General features: G+C 40.4%; 1 protein-coding gene across 6 annotated transcripts in view; it reads right to left on the bottom strand.

The window, feature by feature from the left end:
- LOC112116495 (protocadherin-9) overlaps positions 1 to 22,153 on the bottom strand; it is an 883,541-nt gene that overhangs the window by 550,581 nt on the left and 310,807 nt on the right. For 2 of the 6 annotated variants that reach the window (XM_024214010.2, XM_024214007.2), the window contains exon 3: positions 21,295 to 21,304. The exons of 3 other annotated variants lie outside the window; for them this stretch is intronic. In XM_024214010.2, the coding sequence (XP_024069778.1) occupies positions 21,295 to 21,304 (10 nt within the window). Of the gene's footprint in view, positions 1 to 16,834; positions 16,852 to 21,294; positions 21,305 to 22,153 lie in introns of all 6 variants that reach the window. One more of the 6 variants, XM_024214006.2, reaches the window with a different exon arrangement.

Below are 22,153 nucleotides of genomic sequence, written 5' to 3' on the forward strand. Positions count from 1 at the left end.
CCCCCCCCCAATTCATGTGATGTACTCAGTTGCGACAGTGATGTGGTCCAGAGCTAAGAATACCTAGCTAGATAAAAGGCATACCTCCAGATACCACTGAAGAATTTAAATCACTTCTGGAGTTCACATGATTACTTCTGAGTACTTTTACTCAATACTTGTGAACGTTCAGTACTTCTGAGAACTTTCCATTTCTCAATTTCTTCTGTTTGGTTAGCTTCTCATCTCTGCTCCCCGTCCTGCAAACCTTTACACATGCATGCTTAACCTCACACACAAGTAACTTTTTGCAAGACTAGGTCCTATGTTTTTAATCTTTGTTTAATAACTGAGAATTGTGTCCACTTTTCCTTTCACAAGTAAGAGCCTAATCCAGCAATCTGTGATCAGAGGAATAATCCTCTCTCACACAAGTAATCTAATTGACTTCAGTGGAATTACTCCTGAGAGTAAAGTTTACTCATTCATTTACAGGTACTTACTTCTGACAGGGCTTCAAGAGTAGTTCCTTAAATCAAATCTGGTGATATAGCAGGAGTGATGATCATGGTAATTTATCAGATAAGCGAGACAACATTTAAAGTGACAATGTCAGCTCCAATTTATCTCAAAATTCAGTTTGTTAAATAAGTTTTTAGAAAATGTAAGATCAATAGAAGTGTTTTCTTAAAAAAAAAAAAAAATAAAATAAAATAAACCACAGACAACACACCCCGTTGGAAACAATGCTTTTAAAACAATCGATCAATTTAACAAAAGCAAGCATTCAATCTAAATACCAAAGCACTGTGCTCATGTATAAGTACCAAACAGTAAAATTGATGAGAAAGTGATTATAAACAAAAGTGAAACTGTCCAGTCTGTAACAACTGGTATCTAGACACCACAATGGCTGGGCACACTAACAATGCACAGAGACAGCTATTCAGAAATATAATTAGTTTCTTTTCATTTTCCAAGCAAAGAGAACTGCAAAACTTAAACAAGCAGAACAAATTTTTTAAAAGTATTTTTTAATCAAATGCATTCAAGTGTTGTAAGTAAAATTAGTAAGGAAATGCATACTCTTAAGCCTGACAAAGGCCCTTAACCCTACATTATAAATACTTAAATTATATTACAGATCTGGCAGTCTCCTTTAGAAATCAGATTTTCAGTGTTCTCTGTACAGAGAGACGAATGTAAGAGGAGAGAAAACTTGTAACAATTCATCAGTTAAGATAACAGCTCTTTTGTACTTCTGTGAATAGCAAGGCAGGATTGAAGTTTGGCTGCCCCTTGTTTTTACTTCTGGGATATTACATTGTGTTCCCATGTTTTGGGTTGTGATTTTTTTTTTTGAAAGTTTAAATAACAAATATTAGAAATGAATGTCAGAAAAAGTTTTAGCCCTCCCATTGGCTCTTTTGGTCAGGTGCCCACTCCTTTTCTTTTACCTGTGGGATTGTTAACCATTTACAGGTAAAGCAAGCAGAGAACAGCTACCAAGAGGGATTTTACAGCTAAATGGCTGGCTGGGTGTCTATCAAAGGGAGCTATCCCCCACTTTATTTATTACAATATTATTTTAGGTTTCTACTCTCAGTTTTCAGGGGCAAAAAACATCTGAAATTTTTGTACCACTGATATTGCCATCTATTTGATATTCTGCTGGCAAAAGAAAAAAAGGAAGTTAGTGCACTGAAGTAGAAGGTAAGGTCCATTTCTTTGCTGAACATCCAAACTGGGTTGAGTGAGCAAACAAAGCAAATAAATTAAACACACACAACATTTCTATTCCCCCCTCCCCGTTTACTTTAAAATGGTAAAATAAAGTCTGCAAAGCTCATCCTTTCCTCTGGGGCATTTTGGGCCTGACCTCATCCTTGACTGACTTCAACAGGCTTTGGAGATAAATCAGATTTATGGGATAGGGAGGTGGCTGAATTGTTGATAACTATTGTTAATTATTAGCTTTTTATGTTGTTGTCCCACACAGTCTATTAATTTCACGGAGTGCATTGAATTCACCAAGTATGTAATAAGATTTTATTTTTGGCTTGAAATGGTAAATCTGCCAGAGCTTAAAGATGGTTCTTTAATTAATCAAAATAAATAAGTAGAGAAATAAAATTGCCGTGTTGTTCATGATGGGCTTCTAAGGCTCCACGAAAATAGTCTCCTTTAGCTGATCTGTGGTACATGTACCTACAAAGACATAGGGGAGGTAGAAAGAGGTGCCTACCAAATCCATGCATTTCTTCCTTCCCAGTTTGCTCACTCAGAAATTTATTTACCTAACCGTAATGAAGGAAGGGCAAACAAATTTATGCTTTTCTGCAGGGGTTGATACTTTGTTCAGAAAAAAAAATGTTAAATTATGCTAAATTCAATTGGACATTCCACTTGTTTATTTCGAAAGGTGGTGACTTGAAGAAAGATAAGTAGGGAGGCTCCATTTTGAATATTTATTTCTTTTAATAACAGCCATTTTGGAAAATCTGGTCCTTTTGACATAGAAGTCTGTTTATTCTTCATAAGTATTTTTATTAATCCCAGCAGTGTCTTATTTTTTCCCCCCCTCTGTGTACAGAATGACAGTTTGACTGAACCAGCATGACTCACACTTACCCTCTTGCATGCATGCATGAACCCACCTGCACACAGGTATCCACGTACGCACTTGGGCATCTTCTCACTCATATTTATACGCACACACTCATTCAGCCACGCATATGTAGTCATCCACTCACAGACTTAAAAGAGATTCTAGATCATCCTGCTTTACCCTCCCCTTCTAAGAAATCAGCAGAGGTGTTTGAACCATTCTGTTCCCTCTCCCCCCGTCCTAAAAAAATAGTAGTGTTTAAGCTGCCCTACCCTCATCACATCACCTATCTTCTTAAAAGAGCAGCAGCCATTGTTCTGATCCCCAAATATATTCTCTTATCACAGGACAGGATCATGTCACCACCCTCCCCTCCCCCACAACTGTCTGAGACAGGGAAGCAGTTGCCCATAATCCTGCACTCACCCATAGTCTTTGAGAGAACTAATGTAGATCCAGCCAGTAGCCACCCAAGTACAGGATTAGGGAACCCCGGCTGCAAGGATAAGCCATGTCCTGGTGCAGATTATACAACAACTCTTCTAGACTGGTGAACCCAGACAAAGTCAGGGAACTTATTCCAACTCTTCCTTCAGTTTGGTTGTGGAATTTTAGCAAGGGGTTGCTGAGGGCTCCCCTCTTATAGCACATCACCATTGTGTCTGTTTCTGACAAGCTGTAGGATGGAACTCTTGTATTATTCTACAAAATGCTAATCTCAGACCCCAAAAAATCATTAACCTGGAAAAAAAAGGTGGTAAATATGACTCAATATGGTACGTAGAATGCTGCAGTTTACGTGTGTGTGTGTATAATACACACATATATGCACACACAGGACATTTAAAAGCAAGGTTATCTATTTACAAAAACTATTACTAAGTATGGAAATGCAGAGTTAAATTTACCCGAACAACTTTAATTGGCCTCTTGTTTCCATGCAGCAATTATTCCAGATGCATAAAATTCTTCCTTTAAAACCAAACTACCTTAGAAGTTCTGCCAGGCTTCCTGATAGCTGGAGAAATCCTAAACACCAGTGGCCAGATTTTGTCACCGTCACTCAGAGTGCGTATGATCTTATTCTGTGAGTAGTCCCATTCATTTCAATAGGAAATAAGTGGCGCAATGATATCAGAATGTTGCTTCACATGAATAAAATTGAGTTGACAAAGGTCTCTAGTTTTTCTTGGATTCAAGGGCAATTCTTAAATCATATCTGCTGATAAATTATCACGATTAGCAGATTCCTAGTTTATCAGATGATAATTGAGATTGAGGCTGTCTAGGTTAAGAGAACATCAGTACTTTGAACTCATTCTCAGAGTAGTTTTTGTGTGTTTGTTTAGGTGCATATCTTAGAGCGCATTTGTACCTTAGAACGATGAAAAAAAGAGAAGGAATTTATTTTTGAGTGTTGTTCAGTTTTTATATGAGCAGTATTTATAAATGAATGACATGTATAAAAGGTCATGAGAAAAGCAGAGTATTTAAAAAGGCAACATAATGAAGCAACGATAACATAACAGAAAGCATTCCAAGTGATCAAGGAGAAAGTGATCAGTACAAACATGCCTTCTCCTTAGAAATATACCTCAGAATGTCTTTCTCCTGTCTTTAGCATGTGTGAAACTATTGCACAGGGATTCCAAAGTAGTGAGAAAAATACTGTCGCCCTTACTAAGTTGTGTTACACTGCATTACATTACAAAATGATCATGACAAGCTAGTCAACTAGATATAGCGCAAGGTGATTATCACACTGATGAGCTATATTTCAGGAAAAATAAGATGTAATATGCTCCAAACAAGGCAAGTCTATGCAAATGGTTGCAGATATGTGAAACTTAAGCATAAATACAAAGACAAAATCCTGTAATATTGTATGATGAAGTCATAATGTCTCCTTTGCTAAATCGACTATGAGAACCAGATTGTGGATCATAAAAGTCAGGTTGTACTAGATAGTGTAGTGACAGGGACAGTGATAAGAAATACCTACTTCCACCGTTAGTTACCCAGTAAGATACACCCTTTTATCATGGATGAGAATAGCGTCACACAATTCCATGCTTTTAAACCACCCAGACTAGATCACTGTATTCACTATATCTGGGGTTAAATTTAAAGGTTCTCCAGTAATGTTAAAAATGTAGCTGCCCAGTTCTTTTGTGAGAAAACTCCCTAAGAATACACAATGCCACTGCTTCACACTCTCCATTGGTTCCCAGTTCAGTACTGGTGTCAAATGAAGGCCTGGGTCTTAATCCGCAAGGCGATTAACATTTTTGAGCCATTTACATCAAATAGTGCTTCAAATTCTATAACAGTCCCAGACGGCTACTAGCCACTACCTTCAATGGGAGATTATCTTGCACAGTCACCACTGATTTGAGCCCCTAGTTTCAGCTTTCTCCCAAGGAAACTCAATTCCTGTAACACTGCTATAAACATCTATTTTCTAATATTGCATAATGTCTTTCTTATCTTTTTGCAAGGTAATTTTTTTCCACCTTGTGAGAGAAGACAGAATTAATTCTGAGATCTCAATAGTACAAGTGAATATGTCTGCTTCTTATAACTGCTTATTTTCTTGAAGAGTATTTCCATTCTCTGAAATATTTGTTAAATTGTAATAATGTAGCTTGAAATTCATAATAAATATATATTTTAATTGCCATGAAATAGTGCTTATAACTTGTCAGATCCAACACAGGTTCTTCCCCGCTGCTATTCGTCCCTCTCCCCCCCAAAAAAAAACAAAAAAAAAAAACCCATAGAAATGTACAGCTGGAAGGAACCTCAAGAAGTCATCGAGTCCACCCCGGTGTTGTGGCAGGACCAAGTAAACCTAGACCATCCCTGACTGGCGTTTGTCCAATTTGTTTTAAAAAACTTCTAATGATGGGGAAACCAAAACCTCCCTTAGAAGCCTATTCCAGAGCTTAACTACCCTTATAGTTAGAAAGTTTAACCTTTTCTCATCGGTCAGATTTTCCAAACATTCTATCATTTTTGTTGCTCTCCTCTGGTCTCTAATTTGCCCACATCTTTCCTAAATTGTAGTGCCCAGAATTGGACACAGTACTCCAACTGGGATCTCACAAGTAGAGCGGAACAATTGCCTCCTGTGTCTTACATACAACAATTTTGTTAATACACCCCAGAATCATGTTAGTCTTTTTTTTGCAGCTGCATCACATTGATGATTCATATTCAGTTTGTGGTCCCCTATAGCCTGCAGAACCTTTTCAGGAGTACTACCACCTAGAACTACCAGCAGTACTACCACCAATTATTCCCCATTTTGTAGTTGTGCATTTCATTTTTCCTTTCTAAGTGGAATACTTTGCACTTGTCTTTATGAATTTCATCTTGCTGAATTCAGACCAATTCTCTAATTTGTCACTGTCATTTTGAATTTTAAACCTGTCCTCCAAAGTGCTTGCAACCCCTCCCAGCTTGGTGTCATCTGCAAATTTTATAAGCCTACCCTCTCCATTATCTATGTCTTTAATGAAAATATTGACTACCACTGGAACCAGGACTGACCCCTGTGGGACCCCACTAGATACGCTCTCCTAATTTGACTGCAAACCATTGATAACTACTCTTTGAGTACGGTCTCTCAACCAGTTGTGCACTCACCTTATAGTAATTTCATCTAGACCACATTTCCCTAGTTTGCTTATGAGAATGTCATGTGGAACTGTGTCAAAAGCGTTACTGAAATCAAGGTATATCACATCTACTGATTCCCCACTATTCACTAGGTCAGTAATCTTATCAAAGAAGGAAATTAAATTTGTATGGCATGATTTGTTCTTGACAAATCCATGCTGACTATTCCTAATAACCCTTTTACCCCCCGGGTGCTTACAATGATGCATGACATTTAGCATATATTGTATTTGGCATTTTGATGTTTGCAAGTGATGGACTTTTTTTCTTTTATGATCTTTTGCTCTTATTAATGAAATATCCTCTCACAAATCCTGCTCATTTTAGTCACAGGATTAGCACTCACATAAGTCAATGGGACTTATTTTTGTGAGTAAAGTGAAGAGGACTTGGCTCCCTACTGTCCTCTTTAGAGTCAGAGCCTTGAAACTGATTAAGCAGTCACCATCTGCTTCCAAACCATTCTTACAAGGAAACATTATTGGATCTGAAGACATCACAAATATATATAGATCTATATTTTGCGGTGTTTTTCAAGATCTTGTGGTACACATGACAGATCAGTAACAAAAAGTGTACCTAATATGTAGGATGATTTCTGTAAATCAAGTTCAATTATACAGACTATATCACTACAACATTAATTGCTCAGCACTAGAGTTGGGTACTGCAAAAAAAAAAATTGCCATCAAATAAAATCCATCATCATCTAATCTGAACGAAAAATAACACCATATCCAATAGGTAGCTAGTCACACCACAAATAATGAATGATGAATAGTTAAATATATAGTCAAAATAAATATATAATGAACAATCCATAAACAGTACAAATCTTCAAATACTGAACTAACAAATTCTTAACGGTCAAAGCATTTTTGCTGATAATTTGAGAACTAAATGGCAAAATTAGTTGAATAATTAGCTGTAAATAGTTGATGTAACTTTATCGATTAGACATCACTTTGGGATCACTTATCTATCACTTGTTTCCCCAGAAGTCTCCTTTCAATTCATGGAGTATTTGCTTTCATTTTAATATGTAGCCACTATTTTTAATGATTGCCTAAAGTCCTTCCCAACACTGTATTCAGTATGCCAGGGACAATCTGCACTGGCTACATAGCATTACCTCATCTCACTAGAATTCTAAAACAGCTATATGTTCTCTATGGAGATTTTTGCATATAATTTCCTGTAAATTACAGAAGCTGGTAATACTTCTAGTCATGAAACAGAGAGATACTGAATTATTTTTGGACTATTGAAAATATATTCTGCATTAGTAACAAATAGTAGCTTCTTTTGTTAAAGCAGCTTTTTAAATACTATTTCCATGCTGGAATCCAATAGTAGTTTGTGCTATTATTCACTTACTCCTCCTACCCTTCCTAACAAAATCAGCCTTGTTTGCAAAAGATCAGTAGAGTCATTATAAAATGTGTTTGCTATAATTAAGGAGGCAGGAGTCTTATTTTCATGCAGCAGGCTGCATTAAAATCCCAACCAACACCAGGACTGATTTAGCACTACCTCAGCTTTACTACTTATTCAGTGCTGTAGACATCCAGTGCTGAAGCTCCTTGTATTTTATTTCTTTAGCAAGTCTTTTGCTCTCCTAAAAAATGTTTCTGTAGCACTTCCTGACTCCATCTAGAAGCTAGAGTGAACCCTTTTGTCAATATCTGTCAAATGTCCTGTCTTCTGAGATCCAAGTTCTGAAGGAGGTGGAGTGAACTGTCTATGCCATTCTTCCCCCACCCCCACTTGATAAGGAGGGAAGGAAGAGCTTTAAAATGAAGAAAAAGAAAAAAACAAGGAAAAAAGGCTATAACACAACCTTGTTCTGTAAAGTTCTCAAAGCAAAAATTAAGTGTGAATTTTCTACCAAATTAAATAAGGCAAGCCAAATATAGTTTAGGCACCGATCCTGCAAATTCTTATGATGTGCATAGCTTTATACATGTGAGTACTCCACACTGCCATCAAAGACAAACTTATTCACATGAATAAAGTGACTCATATGTAAGTGTTTGTAGGAGCAAGGCCTTAGACAACAACTGCTTTCAGTCAGGGATTGTGCCTTCTTCTATGCTTGTGCAGCCTCTGAAATATTGTGGTGTTACCAGAAACAAATATCAATGATAAACAAGCTGAGAACTTACTTGTTTATTCTGAAATTACTACGTTTGATGAAGGGCACAGAACATTTTTCACTGTGGCTGATATATGCTTGGTCAAGTTTGGTTCATGTTAAATTTGCTTGGAACACATCCAAACCAATTTGATTAAGCATGCAATTACTGAGACAAAGACTATACCAGATACCACAACAGACTGAACAGAACAACAGGGGGAAAAACAGCATAAATTACCTTAAATCACAGCACATATTTTAGTGTAATAACTGTTTGAAGAGAAAGGTTTGCAACATAGTGATTTCTTTTTAGCATCATATATTATCACAGTGTTTGGTAACTGCAGAACACTTAAGGACCTGTCACACATAGTGGGGTTTAATATGTCGGTCATTTTGAAGTGCATTGTGCCACAAGTTGGCACAGAAACGATAAGCACAAAAGAGGTCATATATTTCGTAGTAGAATTTCCCATGTTTGACAGTAGGACTGCATAGAAACTACACAATATGGCCCCTGGAATATTATTTGTTTTCCTCAGAATATTTACCAATCATTACTGATTCAAAGGAACTGTTAAAAAAATAACATTTCCATGATTTTGAAATGTTTATTATTTAATAAAAAAGACTGAAAGAAGTGAAAGAACTTATTTGGCATGCATCTAGGATACAATCCTGCTCAGTTTATCTTTCTTATTCCCCCTTCAATATATAAAATACATGGTTGGGACTATTTACCCATAGCTGGAGAATGGTAGGTGAGCACCAGGGCATATGCACACACTGGAGGTCCTGCACACTGCACCTCTGGGTCCCATGCTGCTGTGAGATCCCTCACACCTTTAGCCTGAAACTACAAGGTGTGGTCAGTTCCCAGCTGGTGCCACAAGGAGGCATTCCAAGAGTCTTGACCGTGCAGAAGCTATGTGCCAGCAAGTAGGACTTCTATAATTTGCCTTTCTTTCACCAAGACTAGCTGGCAACTGGGTATGAAGTGAGAAGCGGAACGCAACACACAGCACTAGATGCATCACACAGTCCAGTGCCAAAGCACCACCATCATAGCTAGGGCCCTACCAAATTCATTGTCCATTTTGGTCAATTTCACAGTCATAAGAGTTTTAAAATCATAAATTTCATGATTTCAGCTATTTAAAACTGAAATTTCATTGTGCTGTAATTGTAGGGGTCCTGACCCAAAAAGGAGTTGTGTGTGTGGGGGGTCACAAGGTTATTTTTTTTGAGGGGGGGGGGAGGGGTTGCAGTATTGCTACCCTTACTTCTGTGCGGCTGCTGGTGGTGGTGCAGCCTTCAGAGCTGGAGAGCGGTGGCTGCTGGCTGGGAGCCCATCTCTGAAGGTAGAGCCGTTGCCAGCAGCAGTGCAGAAGTAAGGATGGCATGGGCATGATATGGATCTGCACTGCTGCCTGTAGAGCTGGGCCCTCAGTCAGCAGCCGCCACTCTTTGGCCACCCAACCCATGGTATGGTATTGCCACCCTTACCTCTGCGCTGCTGCTGCTGGGGCGTTTTCAGAGCTGGGTGCCCAACCAACAGCCCGCCACTCTCCAGCCACCCAGCTCTGAAGGCAGCGCAGAAGTAAAGGTGGCAATACCGCGACCCCCCTAAAATAACCTTGCGTCAGGATCCCCAGTTTGAGAAACACTGGTCTCCCCCCGTGAAATCTGTATAGTATAGAGTAAAAGCACACAAAAGACCAGATTTCACAGATAGAGACCCGATTTCATGGTCTGTGACGAGTTTTTCATGGCTGTGAATTTTGTATTTTGTAGGGCCCTAATCATAGCTATGGGTAAACAGTCCCAACCATGGACTAAATGATGAAGGTGGCTATCCCTTTGTATGAAGAAGTACAACTTCTCAAAGTAACAAGTTAGAACAGGGGTGGGCAAACTTTTTGGCCCGAGGGCCACATTGGGGTTGCAAAACTGTATGGAGGGCCGGGTAGGGAAGGCTGTGCCCCCCCAAACAGCCTGGCCTCCACCCCCTATCCGAACGCTCCCATTTCCTGCCCCCTGACTGCCCGACTCAGAACACCTGACCCATCCAGCCCCCCTGCTCCCAGTCCCCTGACTGCTCTGACCCCCCCCCCCCCCCCCCCCCCTCTTCCCCCCCCCCCCCCCCCCGGGACCCCACACCTATCCAACCAAAGAAACACAAACTCAAAGAACTACAGTCAAGGTCAAAACAAAGGAGGGGGAAAGTTTAGGCTTATGGCTAGTTCTAAAATCAGGCCTACTGACAGCTGTTACACAAAAATCTCATCACAAATATACACACAATATTGGATTTTTTTCTCTCAGTTCGATGAGAACAGAGGCAGATTTTCAGCACAGGTACTGGTTATGACAAGGGCTAGTCAATTTCTCCAACTCCAAAAGGCTGATGTTCAATCAGGATTAGGAGATAAAGAGATTACATGTTATTTTTTTATTTTTTTTTTTTAATTCCCTTTGTATTTTGTACTCAGGATACTCAGTACTGCAGTCCCTTTGACATAGTTTGAAGATATTGCTTAAAAATACCCAAGGAAATGTTGCTAGTAAAAGTATGTTTGTTTTCAAAATTCTTCCTTTAACAGGTGAATAAAAATAAGAAAAAGACTTCCTTAAATTATGATACAATTGGTGCTAGAATTAGCCCTGATTCAAAGAGATGTGTGTGTATTACTTATGTCATCACACTTGTTATAAGAAAAATAATGACTTCAGTTATTGCTGCAAGTAATCTAGCAAAGGTTTGCAAGAAACATATTAAAAAGTGTACCATTACAATGGAATTCTTGGTAATTTAATTAAGAATTGAACAACAGCACCCGGTGTGAAACTTACACAGCAGGGTCTCTCTAAATGTGCTGTAATATACAAGCTAGACTAGACTTGCTAGAATTCAACAAAAGCACTAAGTATGCCATGGAAACCTTGCAAAGTAGGGGGTGTATGGGCAAAATGGGAAACAAAGCCTTGCTCTTAGAAGAACCAATTGTTTGTTTCTGAAGTCCAACTGCAAAGACCATTCACATTCAATTACTGTCCACCATTCCATCTTAATATATCCATGCCAGATGCAATTACAAGTCATTACTCACAAAGCAGAAGCAATGCAAAACCCCTTTGGTTTGGGCCACAAATGTTAGATGTTCTGCACACATAACGGTGACCAAGTTTAAATGGTTTGTGCTGTTATATTTGATTTTTATTCACCTGTTCTGACCTAGTTGCTATGGGTATGCATTTAAATAAAATGTATATCAAAGTGTACTTTCTATTTCTTTGTTTGCATCTCCCTTTTACTCCCCCGTGCACACACACTATTATTTCCTTGCCAAAAATCCATTTCATAGAAAGGAAAAATGTACTGAAAGGTTTTAAATTAAAAAAAGAAGAACACGTTGGATTGGCTCTACGAATCTGCATTACAGGCCACGGTGATTTTTTGACTGCACCTTAACATTATGTTTTAAATAAATTGATGCAGGAAATATAGGCATTTGTAACTTCACATCCAGCTGAATACAAATGCCATTTTGGACCAAAGTCTGACTAAGGAATAATACATCAGATATGTTCATTAACAGATAAAGGAATTCATTCAGCATGTTGCTAAGTAGACTGCCTCTACTAAAGAATTCAAGTGTTATAAGTACAGCTGATATCTGACTCTTACTTGGCAATTTTGAGCTCTTTTCTATACTCTGGAGGATTAACCGCTTTTATATCTTGAGGGGGAATTAAACCTGCTCTGTACTTCAATGGATGTACTTTCCAACCAGCTGAATTACCACAGAATAATTCTGGTATCTGGTAAAAAGAACTGACTGAACATCTACTGGTATGTGGAATTACAGTGCTTACTCCCTGACTTCAGGTTTTAGCTTTACTTTCTGTCCCCAAATAGTTGTGCAGTTTTGATGAGAGAGAGTATATAACAGCTGTTATGATCCACCCCAGAAGCATCTGCATTTCAGCAGATAGGATGGCAGGTGAAGAGAGGATAATTAGTCAGACAGATAAATAAATAGGGCCAAATTCTTCCACAGCTATAGCTGTGTAATCCCACTGAAGTTTATGGGGTTATACAGCTATAACATAAGGTATAATTTATCAGTATATTTTAAAAAGTGACTCAGGAGTCCTTTAAGATGAAAGACACTCTCTGAATAGAATATAACCAAATGGTTATAAGGACATGGTCATCTTGGATTTCATGCATTCAGAACCGTTTCTTTAATTCTGGGGACTGAATAATGAAAGGGATAAGAATAGAGCAATAGACGGAATTTTGAACTCTGTGCAATTATTTAATACCAATGTATAATTAAAAAAAACACATAAAAGATCATTTTCATTTTCAATTTGTAAGGCAATTGCTTGAGAGAACCTAGTGACAAACTAATCCACCCAACATTCTGACATCTCAGAAGCTGTAAAAGATCCCAATGCTGAGATATGGCCCCTAGAGGACACAAATATAAATCTTTCTCAAAGACAGGAAAGAGAGAATACTAACACTGACATAGAATACTAATACCGTCCCCCTCAGCAGAGAGTCTCCGACCACCACTACCCTACGTTTCCTATTCGCAGTGGTGGCAGCAGACCTCCCAGCCTTAGGGGTACGAGGCTTCTCCTCCTTTACTGTAGGGGATGATTCCTTCTTTCCTGTATCAAGAAGAGCATAACGGTTACCTATTACCATGGCGGGAGGGTTCGGAGCAGGGGTGGAGCACTGCCTGCTGCCAGAAGTAACCAGCTGCCAGTGTCCACCCTGAGCCATCTCCTCCTTCACCAGTGGTGTATCAGCAGTCCTGTGTACTGGGACAGCTACCTCAGCTGTCTCCACATGGACACTGTCCAGGAATTGCTCGTGGATTCGGATGCTCCTCAACCTAGCCACCTCCTCCTGTAGCTCTCCCACCTGCTGCCTGAGAGATTCCACCAGCAGGCACCTTTCACATTGGATGGTCCCCTCAACCTGGATATCAGTAAGTGGAAATTGCAAGTTACAGTCTCTGCAAAACCACACCAGGATCTGGGTAGAAGCATCCATGCTCAGGCGCTCTGTCTGGCGACAGGCGCAGGTGGAGGAGACAGAAGCAGTGCTGGCACAGGTGTTGCGGGTCTTCCTAACCATCGTAAGCCTCCCTCTGTCAAACTCCCGTCTGCAGCCCCCTGTCCGCTGAAAGGGTTGTTTAAGCAAGAAGTTTTGAATGTAGTTGGTTTATAGGTTTTAAGGGGAATAAAGGGAAAACAGATAGAACCGGCAAGGGACCCTCGCCTCCTTCCCACTCCCCTTTCGAAACTCCCTGTTAGCAGCCCCTGTTCGCAAAAGCAGTTTTCAGGTATCTAAAAGGGTGTCATAAGGAGGAGGGAGAAAACTTGTTCACCTTAGCCTCTAAGGATAGAACAATAAGCAATGGGCTTAAACTGCAGCAAGGGAGGTCTAGGTTGGACATTAGGAAAAAGTTCCTAACTGTCAGGGTGGTTAAACACTGGAATAAATTGCCTAGGGAGGTTGTGGAATCTCCATCTCTGGAGATATTTAAGAGTAGGTTAGATAAATGTCTATCAGGGATGGTCTAGACAGTATTTGGTCCTGCCACGCGGGCAGGGGACTGGACTCGATGACCTCTCGAGGTCCCTTCCAGTCCTAGAATCTATGAATCTATTAATAGAGTTGATATTCTTTTTGCCTCAGCAGAAAATACATCCTTACTTCCCATGTTCAGTAACTTCTATTACAACCTGAATGTTTGCTAATGCACTTCTAAAGGAAGAATCAAATTGGTCTGGTAGAGTTGAAATACACGTTTTTCTGCTGATAGGTCAAGAAAAGATAACCTCTGTGATGAGTTCAACTGTGTCAATTAACAATCCCATTATCACCAAAAAGATATAACAGAATAAATGATCGGTCCCAAAATTAAAGATGTTAACCAAGATTTTCAGTTCCCACTTTAAGACACTTTAAAGGTGCCTGATTTTCACAAAGTGCTGAACATCCACCCTCTTAAAATCAGGCACCTTTAATGAGTCTCAAGTTGGGCATCCAAAAAAACCAACCAAACAAACCAACCAACCATAGGACACCTGAAGTAAATAGTCATTTGAATGAAAATTTTTGGCATTGAATCTTTGTTTGCATCAAAATTTCCCTTTGGTTCAGCTTGTATATCCTAGAAATCTAAAGAATTAGGAAAGTTACCTGTTAGGTACACCTTCCACTGTGAGTAAATATAGGCAATAACTGAAAACAGTTACTACTAACACAGATCTCCCACTGAACTCAATGAGAGTTTTGTGTGAGTAAGGAATGCAGAATCAAGTCCTTGGGCTTTCTTCGCCTCTTTTTTGGAGATAAAGTGTAACTGTAACGGAGATTTTTAAAAAGGCCAAAAACAGGCTCCTGCAGCAGTTCTTTGACTGTAGAGTTTCTTATTCATGCTCTTAAAAATCATATTAATGCCAGTGTATATTCAAAGGTAGACTGAAACCTTACTTCAATTTTACCTATCATAGTGTCCTCCCACATGACCCCTGCTCATTTCTCTTTTTAAAAGAGCAGACATGGTTGAACTGTGCCTTTGATGCTTCCACCAGTATTTTATTCTAGCAACAGAGAATTTCTATGGTTTCAGGGCCTGCTTTGAGAGTCCTTTTATAGTCAAGAGCTCAATAATTCCCATGTTTAGGCTGCAAGAGAAACAAACTACAGTGATCTTTGAGGCAAGATCCTTATCTTGATTCAGACACTGTCTAACTTTAGCGAAGAACTCAGATTAAAGTATGATGCTTAGATAGTCTTTCCATCTAATTCCCTATAAAAGCTTGGTATCTCTTAAGAAGCAGATCCTACGTACATGTGGGCCACCTTTCTTTTCAAACTCACTAAAAACTGATCTTCTTATAAGCTTGGATAGGAATCTCTGAATGAAAGAGATGCTTTCTGAGGAAGCAGCTATGGACTAAGTGACAAATAGGTGAAAAATTCACACAGGTTAAAAATTCTTCCCTTTGAAATCCTTTTTTTGTTTGTTTTGTTTTGTTTCTAGGCACAAAACATGTAGTACATCTGCACAGCTACTTTAGACTTTATTCTTTAAATCTCATATAGCAGGGGTGGGCAAACTATGGCCCGCAGGACGCATCTGGCCCATCAAACCTTTTAATCCGGCCCTTGAGCTCCCGCCGGGGAGCGGGGTCAGGGGCTTGCCCTGCTCCGTGCATGCCGTGGCTCCGTGCAGCTCCCGGAAGCAGCGGCATTCCCCCCTCCAGCTCCTGCCCATAGAGGCAGCTAGGGGGCAGCTGCCCCCGCCCCAGGCGCCAGCTCTGCAGCTCCCATGGCCCGGGAACAGCGCCCAAAGGGAGCTGCAGGGGCAGCACCTGCGGATGGGGCAGCGCGCAGAGCCGCCTGGCCGGCACCATGCCTCCATGTAGGAGCCAGAGAGGGGACTTGCCGCTGCTTCCGGGAGCTGCAGGAACGGTGCCTATGGACGGGGCAGCATGCAGAGCCGCCTGTCCGCACCTCTGTGTAGGAGCTGGAGCGGGGACATGCCACTGCTTCTAGGATCTGCTTGAGGTAAGTGCCATCCAGAGCCTGCACCCTTCACCTCCTCCCACAACCCAACCCCCTGCCCCAGCCCTGATCCCCCTCCCACTCTCCAAACTCCTCAGTCCCAGCTCGGAGCACCCTCCTGCACCCCAAACCCCTCATCCCCAGCCCCACCCCAGAGCTCGCACCCCAGCCAGAGCCCTCCCGCCCACACACAACCCAACCCCCTGCCCCAGCCCGGAGCCCCCTCCCGCATTCCAAACCCCTTAGCCCCAGCCCGATCTCCCTCCCCCGCGCCTCCTGCCCCCTGAAACCCTCATTTCTGACCTCACCCTGGAACCCTCACCCCCATTCCAGAACCCATACCCCCTCCCACACACCCCAACCCCCAATTGTGTGAGCATTCATGGCCTGCCATACAATTTCCATACCAAGATATGGCCCTCAGGCCAAAAAGTTTGCCCACCCCTGTCATATAGCCATAGCAGTTCATTCATTCTCAGAGGGGAGTTCATTACCCTCTATTCATCCTAGCAACTGGCCTTGGTATGGTCAAAGAAGTGGAGAAATGTAACATTGGAATCTATTACAAATTAACATAATGCTACCATCTCCCTCTGAAATATATAAACTGAACTAGGATGAAGGACAAGTGAGACATCAAGGTAAATGTGTGGCACAGAACCCCATAAGAGAGAAGGAGCTGTCTATGGAACTGGTACCTTCAACTGCATCTAAAGCATCCAAACGACATGAGAGTTTATTAAGTCTTCCTCTCCTCCCCCAACCCCTGTGCATGAACACACACACTTTTCCAAGAGGGCGACCCCAAAACAACACAGCTTTCATCATGCACACACTCGAGATGATTGACTATTAAAAGATATATACAGCATCTCAGCACCATTATGCAGTACTGCAGTGAGGTAAATCTGTGAGATGTGACCCCCCCTCCTGCTTCTAGTCTGATGTCTAGTCTGATTGTGACACCTCTGAAAATTCATCAAAAGGTTCAAAATAGAGTGGGGCAAAACAGGCAGGAACAAAAATGTGTTATGTATTGTGATATGAAGTGCACTAGAAACCCCATCACGTTGTTCTAATTAATCTGAGTTGTGCTCAGATACTACAGTGATGATGGCCTAAACAAAATGTGTGAATAGGTACACACACATACACACACACACACACACACATACTCACACACAGAGAGAGAACACCACTATTCCACGAAATATTACATTTCTTCAATTCCCTCCTATTATCTAAGCAGTCTGTAGAAAATGGAAGTGGCTAAAATTTCAGTCTCCCACTATTCTGGAAACATTCTTTTTTAATTTTATAAATCTTTTCTGAAATCTGATAGTTAATTAGTCGTTTGATTATCATAATCAAACACTAATCATTGCAGTCTTGATGAAAATTTAGTGATTATCCCAAGAGGACTGCAGTCCAGTAAATGTGTTGACAGGCTATTTGTTATTATGATGGTGATGCATCATGATGCAGTGTAGAAGAAAACAAAAGACAAGTACTGGTAAATACTGTGCATGATAAACCTATATAAGAGAGAATCTAAATGATCCCGGCATAAAATCCTGTGATCCTTCCTCAAACAAAATTCTTAATGACATCAGTGGGAGTTTTGTCTGTTTGAGGGCTACAGGATTTATCTCCTAGTGCATGAAAATGAGATAAGAAAGAGATAAGCATTATCCACTGGTAATCAGGGTTTGGTTTCAGTGTCTCTTTCACAAATACCACATAGCTAATTGAGCAAGTTAAGGAGCAATAGTTTTATTGTTTATAAGTGTGATCAAAATATAGCATGAAGCAAAATATATCAAAGTAAGATCATCTATCTTTCTTCCTCACCATCTCTTTTATAAACCACAGATGTCAGCAAAAGTAATTTATTATTGGTTATTAATTTAAACATTTATACTGTCACATTGTAGCAACCTCCTTTCTGAGAAGTGTTTAGTAACAACAGATCCTTTCCTGTGAGCATTAGAGCAGAATTTGTGCCAGCAGAGCCACTTTTCCAAAGAGGTTATGGTTCTGTCAACCCCTGGAGATGGTTCCCTCTTACCCATTCCTTCAGAGATGGAACTGGAGATATGCAATTGCAGTTCCCAGAAACGTTAGCCATTATAGTACCAAATGATCCAGGAGACCCAAAGAGAACAACTCAGTGCATTGCTTCCTCTGCAGCTCTATCAAATCACTTTCCAAGCCAACCTGAGCTCGTAGAATTAGGACAAAGGACTTCAGGATGTCACTTCCACAATGACTTCTTAGAAGTGTATGTATGTCCCCCTTCCCCCCATAGCCATAGTTTCTGAGCACTTCATAATGTTTAATGTATTTAATACTCAACACCCCTATGAGGTAAGAAAGTGTTATCATCCCCATTTTACAGCTGGCAAACTGAGACACAGAGAGACTACGAGCCAGATTTTTAAAGGTATTTAGGCTCGTAAAGATGCCATTAGGTGCCTAGATTTTTGACTCAGCCAAGGACACAACAGGAACTCTATAGGAAAATAGAGAATTGAACCTAGGTCTTCAGAGTCCCAGGCCAGCATTGTGACTATTGGACTACACTCCTGTATGCTTTTCTCTCATGTTATATACCATTAATATTTATCTGTTAATCCACAGCTGTTTTAGTGGGCCAACGCTTCCCGCAGCTCTCATTGGCCAGGAATGGTGAACCACGGCCACAGGGAGCTGCGAGCGGCCGTACTTGTGGACACTCAGGTAAACAAAGCATCTCACGGCCCGCCAGGGACTTAGCCCGAGCAAGCTGCGAACCATGCTTGGGAACCCCTGCCGTAGAATAACCTTATGCTTCATATGTCACTTGCAGAGTTGTAGCCGTGTTGGTCCCAAAATATTAGAGAGGCTAGATAAGTGAGGCAACAGCTTTTATTGGAAAAACTGCTGTTGGTGAAAGAGTCAAGATTTTGAGCTATGCAGATCTCTTCTTCAGGTCTGCCTTTTGTGCTTTATAAGTTACTGACCATTTAAGTATATGCCTCGCATAAATATAGGCATATACTATATTTTCTAGAGGGCAAAATATCTGAGAACTAAACTCAGTTCGCATTCTGTTCTATGATAGCTATTTTGAAGAAGCTTGGCTTGCAACTTCAGTTCAGGTCACTTGGGTACTGTGACCTTTTTAACATTCGGTAGTTGGTAGGAATGAGACCTTGTGTCCTTTAAACTGCACAGATTAGAGATGTAGAAGCAAGATGAATAATAACAAAATGGGATTCCAGAGAAATGTTTCAGGTTCCAGATAAATTATGGAAAGGAGTGAACATGCAAGGTAGAACATGAAACTCAATAAACCTATATAAAGAAAAGCAACAAATGTATAGTTGTCATTAATCCCCAGCCCTAATGTCAAGGCAGTCTGAAAAGATCTTAGCGGGAGCATTAATTCCCTTGAAATTTAGACAACATTTAGAGTGTATTTTGCATGTATCTAAACAAGTATTGAGTGATGAATTTCACTGTCTAACAGAGGCGGTTTACCTCAGCAAATAACTTCTCACATTAATAACCATACCTACAGGTGACCGCCTATAAATACAATCTGTTCTTTCTATCAAAAATTAAAACATATAGCACAATTTGACAATCCATAATTTCCCCACCCCCACACGATAATATTTATAAAAGAAAAAAGGTACAAGTGCCAACTCCACTCTCTATATAACATACAATTATGAGATCATATGCACTGCTACAGCAGGGGGCTATTCTGGTACAACACTCTAGTGTCCAAATTGGGCTTTAAAAAAAAAAAAAAAAAAAACTACTTCCCAATAGAAAACAATTTTAGGAACTGAAAAACTGCTCCCTCCAAAAATCCACCAAGAAACCCATGATAATCCCAGCAAAGGGGTATTTTGTTTTACAAAACAGACTAACCTTATTTTAAACCTTGACACAGAAGTCCAGAATTGTGAGTGCTAAGATAATATAATGGGTATTAGTACAGTTGGAAGTCAAGGGACTCTAGCTTGATAGCAGATATACTGTTATAATGAAGTCCTATCATAAGGTTCAAATGCAGCATTCATCAGTTAAAAACAAACAAACAAAAAACATGATGACTTCAATACCTAGGTTTTGAACATAATCCTGATGATTTGTTGGGAGGGCAGACCTTGAATAAGGAAAAAGCAACAAAGAGTCCTGTGGCACACAGGGCCGGCTCTGGCTTTTTGGCCGCCCCAAGCAAAAAAAACCTGGGGCAGCCAGAACGGCAAAGCAAAAAAAAAACAGCGGCGCGGCCAGAGCCAGGGTGCAGGGGGACTCCCTGCGCTGCGCTGCAGACGTGCCCCGGCTAGCGGGGGGGAGGTGGAGCAGGGGGGAGAGAGAGAGAAGGGGGGCGGCCAGGGCTTCAGCGGGGCGCTACCACACGGCCCCGACTGGTGCGCCGCCTGCCGGGAGGCTCTGCACCGCTCCGGTCGTCTGGGAGGGAAGGACGCGGACTGCCCTGCCGGGCTTGCTGCAGGGCGCGCCCGTCCTCCACGCCGCTGCCCCCTACAGGGTGGCCGGAGCAGCACAACAAACAAACAAACAAAAACCGGCCGTGCCGCCCTAGGATTGGGCGGAATGCCTCCTCGAACAATCTGCCGCCCCAAGCACCAGCTTGCTCGGCTGGTGCCTGGACCTGGCCCTGATGGCACATTATAGACTAACAAATCTATTGGAGCATAAGCTTTCGTGGGTGAAAGTGACAAAGTGGGTATTCACCCACAAAAGCTTATGCGCCAATACATTTGTTAGTCTATAAGTTGCCACAGGACTCTTTGTTGCTTTTTACAGATCCAGACTAACACGGCTACCCTTCTGATACTTGAATAAGGAAGCGATTTCAGGTGATAGCTCTTGTGATTTGAACACAAACTAAAGATGGATACCACAAAGCTGCTTTGTACAAGCCCTACCTGGACGTTAATGGGAAATATTAAACAGCCCTTTACATAGTGGTATGTATAAAAAAGAATCAGCTTTGCATAGGCAGATTCCATTGCCAAAAGTAAATGTCTGTACATAGCTGTAAGCACAAAATTAGTCCTATTGATTTCAGTCAATACAGACAGGTGTATATACCCCTTTATAAGTGCAAAATGAATACACTAAAAATGTTATGAGCACAATTAAAAAGAAATTTGTTGAACCTGACACCAAGAGATTAATGGAGCTGGATAACAGATTACAAAAACTTGTCCACTAAGTATTTTGTTATGCCAATAAGATCATATCACTAGATTGGATCTTAAGTATTCTAACTCAGATTTGTCTCTGTATTTAATATATTTTCAAAGGTATTTTCCTTCACTTTCAAATATATAATTATTTTGCATACTGGTTATTTAAATATATGTTTATATACATAACGATATCACTTGACTCGCAGATAGACAACTTTGGTTCCTTGTGTTATTAAGAAAGTCATGCTCCTTTGGAACAATGCAGCTAACAATATCCAGAACAAAGTGTGTAAGAGATGAGATAAAGCATTCTTGATCAAGGGGTGCTTATTTGTGGAACAAACTACTAGAAGAGATTAGCCTTAGCTAAAGGCAAATGAATTTTACAGTCTCTCCCATTTGTTAAAGCCTTCCTACCAAATCCTAGCTGTTAGAACAAAAACCAAACAGACAAATGAAGACGCTCCTAGACTTTGCGAAGGCTGTAGAACAGAATCCTCTACAAATTCACAGTTTGCAGAACAAATTTAGTTTCCAGTCCTTACATGTTACAGTATTGGATACAATAGGAAAAGGACATTAGCAGACACATTAGATAAAGATTACTGACCATGGTAAATTTATGGGCAGAGTTCTGTGAAATATTCACAGCAAAACTAAACTATTTGAAAAACATGTTAAATTTTGGATATTGGTAGAAACCAATTTCATCCCAGGGCTTCTGAAAAGTTCATTAAGATTTTAAAAAAAAATCCCATTTAAGGAGTCCAAACCATTGACTGGGCCAATTTAGATCATTGTGGCTAAATCATGTGAGATATACATATGGCTTCATTGTGAAGTCAAGTGAAAATCAGTAGTTTCAACTTTCAATAAGGATTTTTGTATTATTTCTTTATTTACTTATTTATACTCAGAGAATTCTATGGAATGCAAAT

Source organism: Terrapene carolina, unplaced genomic scaffold (assembly GCF_002925995.2).
Source record: "Terrapene carolina triunguis isolate 2854851 unplaced genomic scaffold, T_m_triunguis-2.0 Scaffold18, whole genome shotgun sequence".
NCBI lineage: Eukaryota > Metazoa > Chordata > Testudines > Emydidae > Terrapene > Terrapene triunguis.